The 17,869-nt window shown below is 46.1% G+C and overlaps 1 protein-coding gene across 2 annotated transcripts; it reads right to left on the bottom strand.

Moving 5' to 3' along the window:
• Window positions 1-1,214: 1,214 nt before the first annotated feature.
• On the bottom strand, window positions 1,215-17,201 carry NOB1 (NIN1 (RPN12) binding protein 1 homolog). 2 transcript variants are annotated; one of them, XR_012236648.1, is made up of 10 exons: window positions 17,045-17,201; window positions 16,834-16,966; window positions 12,185-12,318; window positions 10,661-10,732; window positions 9,716-9,862; window positions 7,567-7,806; window positions 7,370-7,467; window positions 6,214-6,358; window positions 1,785-4,813; window positions 1,215-1,677 (listed from the first exon to the last, which is right to left on the bottom strand). XR_012236648.1 is itself a non-coding variant. In XM_073605873.1 (9 exons), the coding sequence occupies exons 1-9, from the start codon at window positions 17,111-17,113 to the stop codon at window positions 4,544-4,546; spliced, it is 1,308 nt and encodes a 435-aa protein (XP_073461974.1). In that variant the 5' UTR covers window positions 17,114-17,201; the 3' UTR covers window positions 1,215-4,543. The 2 variants fall into 2 exon arrangements, 1 of the variants encoding a protein (XP_073461974.1); XM_073605873.1 differs by having other exon boundaries at window positions 1,215-4,813.
• Window positions 17,202-17,869: the final 668 nt, after the last annotated feature.

Below are 17,869 nucleotides of genomic sequence, written 5' to 3'. Positions count from 1 at the left end.
AAACGATAATTCTCCCGCGCTACAAGACTCTGGTCTGGCCGCACCTGGAGTATGCCGTCCAGTTCTGGGCACCAGTCCTCAGGAAGGATGTACTGGAACTGGAGAGAGTCCAGAGAAGGGCAACAAAGCTAATAAAGGGTCTGGAGGATATTAGTTATAAGGAAAGGTTACGAGCACTGAACTTGGAGAAGAGACGCTTGAGAGGGGATATGATTTCAATGTACAAATACCGTACTGGTGACCCCACAATAGAAATAAAACTTTTCCGTGAAAGGCAACAATAAAAAAGACACGTGGCCATTCACTATAATTAGAAGAAAAGCGGTTTAACCTTAAATTGTGTAGAGGGTTCTTTACTGTAAGAGCAGTAAGGATGTGGAATTCCCTTCCACAGGCGGTGGTCTCAGCTGGGGCATCGATAGTTTCAAAAAACTATTAGATAAGCACCTGAACGACCGCAACATACAGGGATATACAATGTAATACTGATATATAATCACACACATAGGTTGGACTTGACGGACTTGTGTCTTTTTTCAACCTCGCCTACTATGTAACAGATTATTTTAATACTGATTTTTACTTTTAAAAAAATGTCAGAAAAAGGCCTGGTCCTAAGTGGTTAAATCCAAAAACAGGTTTCCTATATTGCAGTTTATCATTAGGTTGTTTTTTTTATAGGATTTTTCCTTTTTTTCACCTGGTGCTCCAGCCAGTAACACACTTCCTGTCTCAGGGTGTCTCCATCCTGGATGGAGGCGCAAAGGGAACAGCAGCACTGTCAGTCTGGGGGGGGGAGGGGAGTGTTAGATGTACTAGCAAATTTACATACACTAACAAACTGAAGCCAAAGCTTAGCTCACACTTTATAAATCAGTTACAGCAAACAGATTTTTGTTGCTTTTGCGATAAAAAAAAGTTTTACATAAATAAAAAATGATCATTGTAAGCATCCCTGTCAGTGGTAAATGGTTTGTCTCAACTGTCTAACTGCTAGTTTCGCTGGACAGCTCGATCTGCCAAAGGAAGTTGAAAAATAATAGATTTACTGGCACGACCACCAGGTGAAAAAAAAACAAAAAACCGAATGGAGTCATCACATCATATAAACCGGTAAGCTGCGATATATTACATTTTTGTTTTTAGGTTATTATGACTTTTAAAAGGTCCAAAATGTATACAAAAATTATAATAGAAAATAACAACTACACAACCACAGAGTACTTTTTTAATATCCAATTTCATATCATGATTCCCCTGGTTCTTCACACGTATTGAAAATACTTCAAACCCCATTTCACTTTGCAATATGACCACAAGGGGGAGACGGAGCTGCACTACTTGAACACAAAGGTCTAACGGGCTGCTTTCACACTACTACACAATCGAAAAAGAGGCATCAAAAATGCATATGCGTTTTTGATGCGTTTTCTGGGTGCCCATTACCCAGCATGCACCAGTGAAACTTGGACATGCGACTCAAAAAAATGCAACTAAAACACAGCGTGCGGGTGCGTTTTTGCTGTGTTTTCCATTCATTTCAGCAGACCTGTCTTTTTTTGTGCGGTTTTGAAAACAAACATACCAAAGATGCTGCAAGAAGGACTTTTCGAACACGCAATGCTGCTTAGCCATTCCCAGGAGGCTTTGTACTTTTTTTTCCAGTGAATACAAGGCCTCCTCTGATTGGCGGGTAGATAAATGACATGATCTCCACCTTAGCCAATCAGAGGAAGCCTTGTATTCATTGAAAAAAACAAAACAAAACAAAAAAAAACCAAGGCCTCCAGTTACTGGCTGAGCAGCTCTTAGCCCACTTGATTTTGTTCCATGAGCGAGATGCAGAGTCGCTGTACCACTGTGGGAACACAGCACTGTATACTGTATGTAGCTTATGATAAATGTGCTGGCATACTATGAGTTAAGTCCAACGAGGTGCCTGACACCCTGTGGACTTATCTCTAATGTACATGTGACAGTTTTATGGAACACTGGGAGGATAGGTATCACTGCATTTCTGGAGCTCCAATGCTAGACCTTCTAATTTTAGCTCTTAAAGCTGCAGAGACATGTGCAGCTGCTGTACCCACCCCTCCTTCTGCACAATCACAGAGCGCTTTGTAATTATGTGAACTCATTCACAAAAGATAAAGGCTTCTGTGAATGGCCAGCAGAGGAAATGGGCGGGCAGAGCTGCAGTGTGAGAGAAAGCAGAGGGTCTCTCCTCTAAAAGCCCTGGAGTGTAGATAGCTCTCCTCCCTTAGCTGCAAAAAACGGTCAGATTTAAAAATAAAAAAAGCGTTAGGTCCAGGAGATGGTTTGCACCTTGTTGGATTCAACCAATAGCATGCCAGCGTATTTTACGAAGTGGCTGAATTTCTGGACTTCGGCTTTAAACTAAGTAAATGTCAGGCTTTATCCAGTTATCTCCTGGTATACATATAGTTTATACAGCGCCGACAGCAACTGCATCTATTAGTAAAAGAAATAGTTCACTTGGGCAAGCTTGGCCCTAACAAACTTTTTAAAGCTGAACTCCAGGAACCCAGCCACTTTGTAAAACGTGCTGGTATAATGTGAGTTAAGTCCAACGAGGTGCATGATACCTTAAGAAATGTTCTCTTTAAGTTACATCGGACAGTTTTATGGAGCACCGCGGGGATAGGTATCGCTGCATTTCTGGAGCTCCATCGCTGGACCTTCTAATCTTAGCTCCTGAGGCTGAAGAGACATGTGCAGCTGCTGTGCCCACCCCTCCTCGCCTTCTGCCCAGTCACAGAGCGCTTTGCATTATGTGAACTTCACAAAATACAGAGGCTTCTGTGAATGGGCAGAAGAAAGGATGGGCGGACAGAGCAGCTATGTGTGCGAAGAAAGCGACTCTACGCTCAAAGCCCTGGAGTGTGGATAGCTATCCTCCCTGAGCTCCATAAAACTTGCCAAATACAAAGGCTTCTGTAAATGGGCAGCAGAGGAGAGGGGGCAGGCAGAGCTGCTCTGTGTGTGAGAAGACTGTGGCTCCTCCTCTCCAAGTCCTGCACTGTAGATAGTTTTTTGGAGTTCCCGGAGGATAGCTATCAGCTGAAATTAAGAGCGATAAGTCCAGGAGGTGTCATGCACTTTGCTGGATTTAACTCAAACCGCGCCAGCACATTTTACAAAGTGGCTAAATTCCTGGAGTGCAGCTTTAAAAGACGAGTTCTGGGTTTTTTTTTTTTTGTTTTTTTTTTAGGTGGATACAGCATCGGTCTGCCGCCTCTAAGACTGAGAACCGATCGATCAAACACCGCTGATCGCTCGATTCCGACAGCTCTGGGGGCAGAGAGCTGGTAGAGGGGGTGGACTGCTCAGGATCTGAGAGGCTTGCTGATAGGCTGAGCCGGAGCCCGGTCCACGCATGTGGGTGAATCCCGACCATATGGTTGCGAGCCTGGATCGCCTCTGTGACATCAGCAGGTAACAGGAGTGCAGAAGAACTCCACTCCTGTGATCCACAGAAGTACAGCCAAACGAGCTTTCCCCGCACTACTTCTTTAAAGTAAACTAGACACAGAGTTAGGTTTGAACCAGCCGTGTCCTGGTATCACTATTACTGATTTAGCTCATTTAAGTTTAGTGATTGTAAAGGCTCTTTTTTTTTTTTTTTTTTTAAACAAACATATCATACTTGCCTCCATTGTGCAGCTCATTTTGCCCCGAACCTCGACTTCTGGGGTCCCTCGGCGGCTCCTCCCCGCATCAGATAACCCCCTAGGAGAAGCGCTCTCCCGGGGGGCTACCTTGCGGGTGCGCTCCCGAGTCCAGCATTCGGCGTCCCTGGACACGAACGCCGGACTCGGCCCCGCGTCATTGGTTTTGATTGACAGCAGTGGGAGCCAATGGCTGCGCTGCTATCAATCTAGCCAATCAAGAGCCAGGACCCCGTGCAGAGAGGGGACAGCACGGCGAGGCAAATACGGAGCTCAGGTAAGTAAAACGGGGGGGCTGGTCACTGCCAGAAGTTTTTTCACCTTAATGCATAGGATGCATTAAAGTGAAAAAAACACAAGGGTGTATTTATAACCCCTTTAATATTCCTCACAGAGGCACAAACTTACACTGAAAGCCAGGATGAGGTTTTCTTTAGCAGACCTTGCTTGAGAAAACACCATCTGTAGAAAATATTCAAATCCATCTTAATGTGATTTGATTACATGTCAAAGCTGCTAGCTAAAAATGTGTGCTCCATACTTTCGTGGTGGAAGTATATTCTGGAGCTCAGACAACACACAGATCAGTGAACATTCCTGACATCACGTGACTAGCAATTGCCAATCCTGGGCAGTCTCGGTACATCAAGATTGCTTTGCCAGGTTGAACTCAGCAGCATGCACCGGGGACCGGCCTACACTCATCACTCCAGAACACAGAAAATTATTTTTAAGCTAAGCAGTTCACAACATTTAAAAATGTCACTTTTTCCATTCGAAAGGTTCAACTTTTACAAAAAAAAGGAACCACTTGAATAAATACAGTGAAAGCTGAAAATTCCCCGCTCTACTTCTCATCTCTTCTTCACCCCCTTTTTCCTGGAGGCGTTGGGATTCACCCGGCGGCGGCCGGCTCCCTGAGCCCCGTCTTTGATGTTTAGGTTGGCGGCGCGGCTGTAGATGTCGTTTTCCACGAAGGGTGAAGCTCCGGCGATGTAATCCGGGTTGAAGACGTCGGTCTTGGACCGCGCCTTTTTGGAGAGACGCTGCTGGGGGAAATTCTGATCCTCCACTAACTGCGGGTTTGCTGCGTGTTTTCCTCCCTGAGGAGCGGGCAAGGAATGCTGCAAAGAGAACACAGAGAAATCAAAAAGGGGCGGATCAACGCTGGGCATGCTGAATGCTTCTATATACTCACATAAACAGGTCTATTAACCCCGTGGCATCCGCCATACGCAACCTCTCGCTGCCTGGTCTTCAGCACCGAGGGGGGTTGCATATTTGCATGAATTGCTGACAATACACCTGCGCTGCGTGCTCCCGGCACAGTTACCGTCCCCTGGCCCAAAGCTTTACAGACCACACGACTGCCATGACAGCCAATCACGTGATCTTAATTCGCGCCCTGCGTCATGAATCTTTTAAAGGGCCAGGAGGCGCCACCGCTAAGGGGTTAGCCCATTCACACCGACCATGGGCAAAATTTGCGTTCATGGCTTGAAGGGTTATACCAGGGTGATATACAGCAGCAGGCATCACCCCAGTACTGTTTATTAAAGCGGCCGGTTGACTTTTTAGCGATAACAACCAATGCGACTAAAAGTCTCTCGGCTGTTATACTTAAAGGAGCAGGAGGAGACATCCCATCACCGCCGCCTTCCGCCACTCTTCCCGGGCCTTCCGTCCCACCGCTTCCACCAGCTAGGCCGAGACTCGAATAAAGCCGGATTTGGCTCTGATCGGGTCTCTGATGTAAAATCCCAGAAGCGACGTCACGTCACTTCCAGTTTACACAGCTGCCAATGGAACCGATTTAAAAAAAAAAAAAAAGACAATATTCAGAATCGCCGGTTTTGATGATCTCAATACTTTTAAGTGCAAAGAAGGGTTCGGGGGTCTTTTAGACCCCCAATCCCTCCATAAAAAGAGTACCTGTCACCACCTCTAACTGGCACAAGGGATGTTTACATCCCTCGTGATAAAGCAAGGTCTATAAAAGTCATGGATGAGCGAGTTTGGGGTGGATGAACTTGACTGGCCTGCACAGAGTCCTGACCTCAACCCGATAGAACACCTTTAGGATGAATTAGAGCGGAGACTGTGAGCCAGGCCTTGTTTCCAATATCAGTGCCTGACCTCATAAATGCTCTTCTGGAAGAATGGTCAAACATTCCCATAGACACTCTCCTAAACCTTGTGGACAGCCTTCCCAGAAGAGTTGAAGCTCTTAAAGGGTGGGGCCAACTCAATATTGAACCCTACGGACTAAGACTGGGATGTCATTAAAGATTTAATGTCCACAGGCGTCACTGGGAGAACGATGTTTCTGCGCTGAGAGCATGCTGCCAACACAGACCGAGCTGTCAAAGACAGCTCTCGCCCTGGTGTCCCAATACTTTTGGGTTTATAGTGTATAACACACACACACACACACACACACACACACACACACACACACACACACACACACACACAATATAAAATTGATGGAAAACCCTCACACACTGACGTTTTGATGTCTTACCCTCATGCCCCGGGTGTTCAGGACCTTGGGGTTCCTGGAGAAATGCATGTGCTGGCCGCCATCCTCATCCACAGACACGGCCACTTTCTTCAGGGTCATATTCCCGCAATGAGGACAGAATTTTTTGGACATGTCAGAAGTTGTCCTGCAAAACAAAAAGGAAAGTCCTGTAAGCAATAGATCAAAATTCATCTTCTATCACCTGTACATTGAGGTCTTGGTTGGGAGGAGTCCGCATAAACAACAATAAAAAGAACATAACAATGAAACTTCATTCAGATCAGATGTAAAAAAGATACAACCCTATTTACTAACACATCATGAAAAGTATCCTAAATACAACAATTTGAAGTTCCTGAATAGGACTTATTAGCATCCAGCAATCCCTGTTCAGCGGAGCTCAGAAGGGGGGAGGGAGAAGCAGCACAACAAGCCAATCAGGTGCGCTACAGTGTTCATGTGCTAGCAAGAAGCAGCTCATCATTGCTGCTTCGCCTTCCACTGTCCAGTCACTCTGGGGGTGATTTACTAAAACTGGAGACTGTAAAATCTGGTGCAGCTGTGCATGGCAGCCAATCAGCTTCTAACTTCAGCTTCTTCAATTAAGGTTTGACAAAAAAAAAAAAAAAAAAAACACGACAAGCCTTGCAGTGACACAGGGAAACATGAACCAATGTATTATTTATTGAGTTCTCCAAACTTTCTAAATAAGTTTACTGTTTACTGCCCACCAGACTTTTTTGGGGGGGCTGACTGTGGCAAGCGGGAGGAACAGCACCCCCCCCCCTTTGCTGGTCTCAGTGGGAGGAACAGCGCCCCCCCCCCCCCCCCTTTGCTGGTCTCAGTGGGAGGAACAGCGCCCCCCCCCCCCCCCTTTGCTGGTCTCAGTGGGAGGAACAGCGCCCCCCCCCCCCCCCTTTGCTGGTCTCAGTGGGAGGAACAGCGCCCCCCCCCCCCCTTGCTGGTGTCAGTGGGAGGAATACTACCGCACGGTTGGGGTCAGTGGATGGAATAATGCTCCCAAATGCTGGATAAAGGCGAGCAAAGTGCCACATCTGGCCCCCCGGGCCCATAGTTTGGAGACCACTGATCTAGAGAGTTGGGAAAAGAAAAAAGATGAGACATTTTTTGTCATTTGAGGAAGTCTGATGCTTACTTGAAACAGCCATGACAACGCAGTATGTAATTTCTGGTCTGGCGGATCAGCATTCCATCTACAGACAAGACATGGAGTCCCATTTGGATGAGGATGTTCTGCAATTAGAGTAGAGTTAGGATTAGAAGATTCAGTGCTGCTTTGTAATAAATAAAAGAGAACACAGAACATATTACAGAGAACTGATGCCGAGATACCTGCATAGCAAAGTCCGTAGTCAAGCAGCCGACGACCACATTATCCGGAGCCTCGCGGACTCCCATGTCCTGCTGGATTTGTTTGATGTTTCCAGGTGTAATCCAACCTCCTCCATCATCGTCTTCATCATGGTGATCGCCCTCCTCTTCTTCATCCCCAGATGTGCCGGGTGACTTCTCCGTGTTGTCTGGTGACATCACTGGCTCCGGGTTGGCAATTACTGACACGGCCTGGGCATTCTGTAGATTCAAAGCACCAGAGATGAAGACCGGCCATTGAACATGGAATAGGAGTTACAGCAGCCGGCTGCTTAGAGGAACGGGTCCAGTTTAGGTGCCCTTATACTACAAATCCATTTATATTTGGGCTTTTTAAAGGCTGGGTTTACACGTCTGGTGCGTTTTCACTGCGGATTTCCAAAGCAACTGTTCGGCTGCAATTTAGATGCAGTTCAAATGTGAATTTTTGTTGATCCCTTCCCACCGACACCAACGACGGCGCACCACTCCTCCCACCGACACCAACGACGGCGCACCACTCCTCCCACCGACACCAACGACGGGGCACCACTCCTCCCACCGACACCAACGACGAGGCACCATTCCTCCCACTGACACCAAGGACGGGGCACCATTCCTCTCACCGACACCAAGGACGGGGCACCATTCCTCCCACCGACACCAAGGACAGGGCACCATTCCTCTCACCGACACCAAGGACGGGGCACCATTCCTCCCACCGACACCAAGGACGGGGCACCACTCCTCCCACCGACACCAACGACGAGGCACCATTCCTCTCACCGACACCAAGGACGGGGCACCATTCCTCTCACCGACACCAAGGACGGGGCACCATTCCGCCCACCGACACCAAGGACGGGGCACCACTCCTCCCACCGACACCAACGACGAGGCACCATTCCTCCCACCGACAACAACGACGGGGCACCATTCCTCCCACCGACACCAACGACGGGGCACCACTCCTCCCACCGACACCAACGACGAGGCACCATTCCTCCCACCGACACCGACGGGGCACCACTCCTCCCACCGACACCAAGGACGGGGCACCATTCCTCCCACCGACACCAAGGACGGGGCACCATTCCTCCCACCGACACCAAGGACGGGGCACCATTCCTCCCACCGACACCAAGGACGGGGCACCATTCCTCCCACCGACACCAACGACGGGGCACCACTCCTCCCACCGACACCAACGACGAGGCACCATTCCTCCCACAGACAACAAGGACGGGGCACCATTCCTCCCACCGACACCAAGGACGGGGCACCATTCCTCCCACCGACACCAAGGACGGGGCACCATTCCTCCCACCGACACCAAGGACGGGGCACCATTCCTCCCACCGACACCAAGGACGGGGCACCATTCCTCCCACCGACACCAAGGACGGGGCACCATTCCTCCCACCGACACCAAGGACGGGGCACCATTCCTCCCACCGACACCAAGGACGGGGCACCATTCCTCCCACCGACACCAAGGACGGGGCACCATTCCTCCCACCGACACCAAGGACGGGGCACCATTCCTCCCACCGACACCAAGGACGGGGCACCATTCCTCCCACCGACACCAAGGACGGGGCACCATTCCTCCCACCGACACCAACGACGGGGCACCATTCCTCCCACCGACAGGGCACCATTCCTCCCACCGACACCAACGACGGGGCACCATTCCTCCCACCGACACCAACGATGGGGCACCATTCCTCCCACTGACACCAGCGATGGGACATCAGCTCTTCCACTGACACCAACGATGGGGCACCATTCCTCCCACTGACACCAGCGATGGGACATCAGCTCTTCCACTGACACCAACGATGGGGCACCATTCCTCCTCCTACTGACAATACTATATAACTTTTTATTATTTTTTTTTCATATTCCTGCTGACCACCAAGCCCAAGACAGAAGTCTATTCCCAATGGCTACAATCCTAAAGTACATTGGACCTTTGTTTAGAACATTCGGAGACCCCGGCCTTAGGGCATGCAGACAACAAAGACTTCAAAGCATAGAAAAAACAATGATCACATTAAAATGCAGAAAGTGTCCTGAACTTGCCATGTTTTTTAAGTGGTAATTTATGTTACGATTAGTCCTGACTTACCATCAGTTCTACCAAATCATCCTCTATACTGGGCAAGGGGCTCCTCCAAAAGAGGAAAGAATCAAACTCTTTGTTCTCCGGAGTAGTATCATTCTTCTTCTCCTCCACCACCGGGGAGTTCACTGAGCCGTCCTTCTTACCTGCAGACTGGAGAAGACATATTGTACACAACTAGAATATGCAAACAAAACAAGACGCTAGGGGCTCATTCACATCAGCAGGGGTACATCAAAGAATAATTCCAGGCCTGGCTATAATATACATAAATGACATAGGCCCAGATTGGTCCAAGGTAACGATTTATATACACCATACCTGACCAATGCCCCAAGAAGCTGAAAAATCAATAAAGTTGACATTGTTACTCCAGTGACCTCCACTTCCTGGACCGAGCGGCCGGCCTGGTGGATGAACACAGGAGGTTGGCTGCTCAGCATGGGGGCCATTCAAAGAATGCTTTGTATTTTCTGAAGAGCAAGTCACCAGCTTTTACAGAGCACCGAGAACTGAATAATCAACAGTGTTTGATCGCTCAGTTCTCAGTCTTAGACCCCCCACACACACACTATTTTCTGCATATTTTTGTCCTCAGATTTACCAAAACCATATAATATGAGGTCAAACCTTAAGAGTTTCAATGTGTATGCAATCAGGCCGGCCCTTGCACGTTGCTGCTGTCAGAAGAGAGCCCTGTGTTTGTTTACATACACAGGGCCCTCTTCGGTAATTACCGGTGACCAATTCGTGAACGGCACCCACGGATTGGTTCGTGCTGCAGCTAAATCGCTGCAGAGCCGGGGCGGCAGGAGCACACTCCTCCGCCGCACAGATTACATCCTGGGTACGTGATCCGGTACAGAGCGGGCGCCCTGCTGGAGTAAGTGTGTGGTGGGCGTTCCTAAAATGGTTAAATAAATGAGGATAGACAATGAGATCTTCAGGTACCTTGGATGGGAAGTGGAAGCCGGCCACGTTAACCGGAGCTTCTGGGTGCCGAACTGTAGTGCTGATGGAGATCTAAAAATTAAAAAAAGAAAAAAAAACACCACATGTAGAGTGCCTTTAAAAAGTATTCATACCCCTTGAAATTTTCCACATTTTCTCATGTTACAACCAAAAATGTAAATGTATTTTATTGGGATTTTATGTAATAGACCAACACAAAGTGACACATAATTGTGAAGTAGAAGGAAAATGATAAAGGATTTTAAATTTTTTTTTACAAATAAATATGTGAAAAGTGTGGGGGGGCATTTGTGTTCAGCTCACTTTACTCTGATACCCCTAACTAAAATCTAATGGAACCAATTGCCTTCAGAAGTCACCTAATTAGTAAATAGAATCCACCTGTGTGTAACTGAATCTCAGTATAAAAGAGAGCTGTTCTGTGAAGCCCTTGGAGGTTTGTTAGAGAACCTTAGTGAACAAACAGCATCATGAAGGCCAAGGAACACACCAGACAGGTCAGGGACAAAGTTGTGGAGAAGTATAAAGCAGGATTAGGTTATAATAAAATCTCCCAAGCTTTGAACATCTCACGGAGCTCTGTTCAATCCATCATCAGAAAATGGAAAGAGTATGGCACAACTGCAAACCTACCAAGACATGGCCGTCCGCCTAAACTGACCGGCCGGGCAAGGAGAGCATTCATCAGAGAAGAGCCAAGAGGTCCATGGTAACTCTGGAGGAGCTGCAGAGATCCACAGCTCAGGTGGGAGAATCTGTCCACAGGACAACTATTAGTCGTGTTCTCCACAAATCTGACCTTTATAGAAGAGTGACATTGAATGAGTTGACCAAAAATGTAAATACTGCAGAATATACAGCCTCATGCTACATAACCAAGCTCACCATTCTATGCTTATTAAACAAAACGAGTAGGGTCAAAAGACACGTTTCGAGGGACCTTCCTCTTCCTCAGCCAAAAGGAATAGGAGGGTCCCCCAAAACCCATCCTTTGACCCTGGAGATCAGGTGGACGACATCCATCCATCCCGGGGGTGAGGAATCCGATGCTAGCAGACTGTCAGAGCAGCTCTCCATCCAGCCGCACAGCAATCTGGACTCTGTCTTCAGCAGCTCTTCCATCCATCCATCTGCACGTTTGGGACAGCGCTGTCACCACAGGTTTCCCCCCCCCCCCCCCCCCCTGGCTTTTACAAATATACATCTTTACTCTATCAAATTTGTTGGAACCTACTACACTAAAGTGGTTGTGCTGTCTCCCCTCCTCCTCCCCCGCCAAAAACTATCGTCCGAAAATATGGCAATCATGGCCGAAAATTATTATTCATTAAAATTCAGTATATTAATTAAAAAAAAAAAAGGAATACAAATATACAGTATATAAAATACATATATATTTAAAAAAACTGTCCATTGGTTTTCAGCCAAGTGCATCCATGATTTTCTCTTACGGTCCAGAATTTTTATTTCGATGCACCACCAATTCTCTCTTATGCTTCTCACCTTACTAGTCGGTTCTGTCCGGATGTGATCCCGGCCGACATGCTCAGCCTCAAGCTGGTAAGCGAGAGCCAGAACCTTGATGTCGATGGCGGACAGGCTGCCATAGTCTCCGGTCTTCTTTGAAAATTCCGTCACTGTAAAACAGACAACACAACGTCAGCATGCGGTGCCCTTCGCAGAGTCCATCGGGAGGGATGTGCCAACAATACCATCCTCTGCCCATTGGTTTGGACTGACATGGAGATTAAAGCGGAACTTTAGTATTTTTTTTTTCCCATCTATTAAATCTTCTACCCTTGTTGTTGTTGTTTTAACTTTGGATAGTAAAACTTTTTATTTTTTTCTGCCAGTAAATCCCTTATACAGCCCACTTCATGTTTCCAGTGTTAATTTCGTCGACTAAAACATTTTAGTCGACTAAATGAATATTATTTTAGTCGACTAAGGATAAAACAACTGAGGTGACTAAAATACGACTAAAACTAAAATGCCATTAGTCAAAAGACTAAGACTAAAACTAAATTGAAATTTGACTTCAAAATGAACACTGGTCTGTAGTGCCTGTTCATACCTCAATACCATAAATAATAACATATTAGATTTTTTTTTTTAACTCCAGCAGTATATAATGAGTTTGGAAAATGTAGAGAAATGTTAACTAATGTATTACAATTTAAATTACACCCATTAGATCTTAGATGACTAAAATTAGTTTTAGTCAACTAAAATGTACTGGAGATTTAGTCGACTAAATAAGACTAAAACAATTGCAGAAGACTAAAATGGGACTAAATCTAAAATGCCATTTTAGTCCCAGGACTAAAACTAAATCGAAATTTGCTGCCAAAATTAACACTTCCTGTTCCTTGTCTGGTCATTAGTCTAGACTTATGACATCATGCACGACTCTCTCACGCTGGTGAGAGTTTGCCAGGAAGGGATGGGGGGGGGGGGGGGGGGGGGGAGTCATAAAAGGGCTAATGAGACTTGCAGATTTGGTGGTGTGCCTCTGTGTGTCTGTGTAAATCCAGGAAGTGAACAGGCAGCAGCTTCAGCTGCCCACAGTTAAAATGGCTGCAGCCAGACTCGGTGGAGGGAGATTTCTGCAGCATATTTTGCAAGTACAGAATCACAGTTTATATAAAATAATATGCAAAGTGGTTGGAGGGAAGCTTCAGATGTTTTTATTACAAATGATGTGAGCAGACTACAGTTCCTCTTTAATGACCGGGATTACAAAATAAAGTGCATCCGTTTCCGAACCCTCACCGACCTTCCTCTTTCTGGCGACAGTTTTTCACCGGATAAAAGCTAATAAATAAAGCAGATACCGGGGAGATGTAGGGACTGTTCCTACCATGGGGGGGCAGCATATGGCAGAAAAGAACAAGTGTAGGGGGGGCTCCTCCAAGACTCCATGTTATTCTTCTACATCTTCCTCCTGAACAGACAACTAAGCACTATACGCCAAATATACGCGGCCCCGCCCCCCCTGTTAAAGCAGAACTTCACTAATTTTTAATCCTTATGCTGCTATAATCAGTAAATAGAGGTGATAGTTACGTGTTTTAACCTCTTCACGTGGGTGGCTCCCGGCCCTTTAAGTGGTGTATGACACAGGGGAGGCGGGTCTTATTAACATGTGACCGCCGTGATTGGCTGTCATGCGATCTGGGAGCCGCGATCCGGGAGCTTTCGGTTAGGCGCCGGAAACCGTGCCGGGAGCACGCACTATTCGCATTCTCGGCACAGCTGTACTGAAATCAACTTACGCAAAATATGCGGCCCCCTCAGCGCCAAGAACCAGGCGTCGTGAGGCCGCATATCTGTGTACGGCCCTCGCCAAGAGGTACAGTTTTTTTTTTAAATATCCCAATAAGTGTATATTGATTGGTTTGCACAAAAAGTTATAGTGTCTACAAACTATGGGGTATATACCCCCCCCCCAGATAGGACTTTCTTTTGGTGGTATTTGATCACCTCTGCAGTTTTTATTTTTCGCGCTATAAACAAAAAAAGCGACAAGTTTAAAAACAATATCTTTTACTTTCTGCTATAAAATATAAAAAAGTAAATAAATACATTTTAAAAAAGCCAGTGGCTTGCTCCAGCTGTCATTAGACAGCAGGGATAAGCAATTAGTGGACCTCCAGCTGTTGCAAAACTACAAGTCCCATCATGCTCTGCCTCTGGGTGTCACGCTTGTGGCTGTCAGAGTCTTGCTAGGCCTCATGGGATTTGTAGTTCTGCAACAGCTGGAGGTCCGCTAATTGCATATCCCTCTCAGGCTCGATTCACACCTATGCATGTTGCTTTTGAGCGTTTTTGGAGGTTTTTTTTTCATGCTTGGCACGTTTTTGAGCCGCGTTTTTGAGCCGCGTTTTTTTTTTTTTTCTTTTTTTTTTTACAGTCTTAAAAAAAATTACAAAAAAAAAAAAAAAAACGGCAAAAACGCACCAAAAACGCACCAAAAACGGTGCACTTGCGTTTTTGATGCTTGTCCATTGAAAACCATTACATGCAAAACGCTGCTTTTTGCATGAAAAAAGTCCCCGACCCTTTCCAAAAACGCAGAGATACAAAAAAGCATTGATGTGAACATGTTCCATAGGAACCCATGTTAAAAAATTCCCGTGCATTTCTGCAAAATGCAAAATGCATCAAAAAACGCGCTAGTGTGAATGGGGCCTTATACACCATAGCAGCCAATAGGCGGGTTTCAGGTATTCAAGGTCCTTCGGCACCTGCCGATCAGCAAGCAGAGAGGCAGAACGGCGATCTGTCTATGTAAACAAGGGAGATCGACGTTCTCACAGGGGGGGGGGGGGAGTTTTTGTCTCTGCAAAGCAGGGAATAAATTACATTTCTTCCCCTAGTAAAAGCACCTCCCACAGTACACATAAACACCGGCTAGGCACACAGCTAACCCTTTGATTGGCCCCTGATGTTTATCCCTTCACAGCCAGCGTCATTAGTACAGTGACAGTGCATATATTTTTTTTAGCACTGATCACTGTATTAGTGGTCACTGGTCCCAAAAAAAAAAAAAAAAAAACAAAAAAGTGTCAATTAGTATCAGAATGTCCACCACAATATTGCAATCCCGCTATAAGTCACTGATTGCCGCCATTACTAGTATAAAAAAGAAAAAAAAAAAAAAATCTCAATAAAAATTCCATAAATCTAGAGCTGCACAATTAATCGTCATCGTAATTTTTTTTTCCCCCTGTTGCGATCTTGACAAAAGGTTTCCCGATCTTCGGTATGCAGAGAATTTTCTCTCTGCCCTCAGCTGTCAAAAGTCAAAATCTGGGCAGTCTGATTGGAATGTGAAGTCTAAACATTGTATCAATTTGTCTTTTACATCAAAGGAGTAGAGACTTCTGTATGTAAATTAGGAACATTTAACCATTTAAATACTGAACCTTTTTCTGACAGTTGTTTTCAAGTTAAATTTTTTTTTTTTTTTTGCTAGCGATAGATAGATCTATCTGTCTATCTATCTATCTTTTCTCATTGTAACAATTTGTCAATGGAATAGACTTGTGTGTATAAATAAATAAATAATGTTTAACCACTTAAACACTAAACCTATTTCTGACATTTGTTGGTTTCAAGTTAAAATCTTTTTTTTTTGTTAAAAAATTACTTAGAACCCCCAAACATTATTATATATATATATATATATATATATATATATATATATATATATATACACACACACACACACACACACACACACACATATTTAGTGGAGACCCTAGAGAATAAAATGGTGGTTGTTGCGATATTTTACGTCACACTGTATTTGCGCAGCGCTCTTTCAAATGCAATTTTTTTTGGGAAAAAATTACTTTAAAAAAAATTAAATTGAATTAAAACAAAAACTAACCAGTAAGGTCAGCCCAATTTTTTTTTTTTTTTTTTGCATAATGTGAAAGATTTTACACCAAGAGAATCGTGATCTTTTTATTCTAAGCAAAAAAAATCGTGATTCTCATTTTGGCCGTGATCGTGCCGCTCTACATAAAATCTATCTCCTAGTTTGTAGACGCAATAAACTTTTGCACAAACCAATCAATATTCGCTTATTGCGATTTTTTTTTTTAACCAAAAATATGTAGCAGAATACGGATTGGCCTAAATTGATGAAGAGATTTCATTTTTTAAATTTTTTTTTTTTTTTTTATTAATCAATATGTTTTATAGCAGAAAGTATAAAAGTGTTAGTAAAATTGTCGCTCTTTTTTTTTTTTTTGTTTATAGCGCAAAAAATAAAAACCGCAGAGTCGATCGAATACCACCAAAAGAAATCTCTATTTGTGGGGAAAAAAGGATGTCAATTTTGTTTGGTTACAGCGCCACACGACCGCGCGATTGTCAGTTAAGGTAACACAATGCCGTATTGCAAAAAAAGGCCTGGTCATGAAGGGGGGTAAAATCTTTTGTAGGGCAAGGGGTTAAAGATGTACAAAAATGTCTGTGGCAGGAAAAAAAGGGGGTGTTAGGCCCCCCTCTCCCCGGTTCGGGTCTCCCGTTGTCTTCGGTCTCTCTCGGGGACACAGAATCAGGGAAGGCCGGACAGCTGGGATCGGGGCATGCTGGGACTTGTAGTAGTCGCACCCTCTCCCAGTCGGATCTCTGCTCACCCAGCTGTACGGTGTCCGGTTTGGGCTCCCGGAAGAGCAGCTCGTAGGGCAGCACGGCCAGCCGCCTCCTGGTGGCCTTGTCCCGGATCTCGCTCACCACCTCCCGCACCGTGTAGATATGAGCGCCGATATCCTATAAAAAAAACCACAAAGATCGGTCAGTACCGGATTACCGGACACACCCCCCACAATCCCCTCCCCGACACCCCACCTGGAGCGCCGCATTCCTCAGGAAAGCCCCGGAATCCGCAACAACGTGCTGCACCACGGACGCCGCCATGTTTTACTGACGGGTCGCCTGATCTGACGGCACACCGGTGGGTGTACCAAGATGGCCGCGACGGGGCGTCACTTCCGTACGGCTCTCTGACAGGACAACCGGTGGCCGCGTCTCAGCCAATCACAATCCGCGGCTCATTCCTTCTCTACACGTTGAGACGCCACTTGGCTGGGAGGACTCCCTTCAGCGACATCTGCTGGCCGTACTGTGGAATTTCCGCTCATGGAAATATAAAAGGGGGGAGGACCAGTGATCTGCTCTCTCCTGTGCGCACTTTTTTTTTCTTCCTTCTCTGGATGCCTTTGTTTCAAAGGAGGAAAATGCAGCTAAAAAACGCGCCTAAAGTCACAATTTGCATGCACACAGTGATGGCTGGTGGTTATATTTTTTTTTGGGGGGGGGAGGAGGCAGGCAGCCAACCCCCCGCCCCCCCCCTCCCGCGGCACCTCAAACTCCCCCCCCCTGCGGTCCACCGGCACTTAGCTCATCTAGGCGGTGGGCACATGGGGCAGTGGCAGGGATTGGGCGACGGCGGGCACATTGGACAGCAGCGGGGATCGGGGCATTGACAGAGGCCTGGGGTACCCCATTTACAACTGCAGACCATTCAGAAAATACATTATTTACAGTATAACCATCCTTTGGGCACGCCCCTGAAACCAGTTTTCTATCCAGGGTACATATACTAATGTTGATGCCCACAGATCTCACTGCATTAAGCTCTTGTAGATCACAGCAGTGCACTTATTTGTGCTC

Source organism: Aquarana catesbeiana, linkage group LG11, assembly GCF_042186555.1.
Source record: "Aquarana catesbeiana isolate 2022-GZ linkage group LG11, ASM4218655v1, whole genome shotgun sequence".
Lineage (NCBI taxonomy): Eukaryota > Metazoa > Chordata > Amphibia > Anura > Ranidae > Aquarana > Aquarana catesbeiana.
The sequence above is the reverse complement of the archived record's forward strand: the minus strand, read 5'-3'. Positions and strand labels throughout refer to the sequence as shown.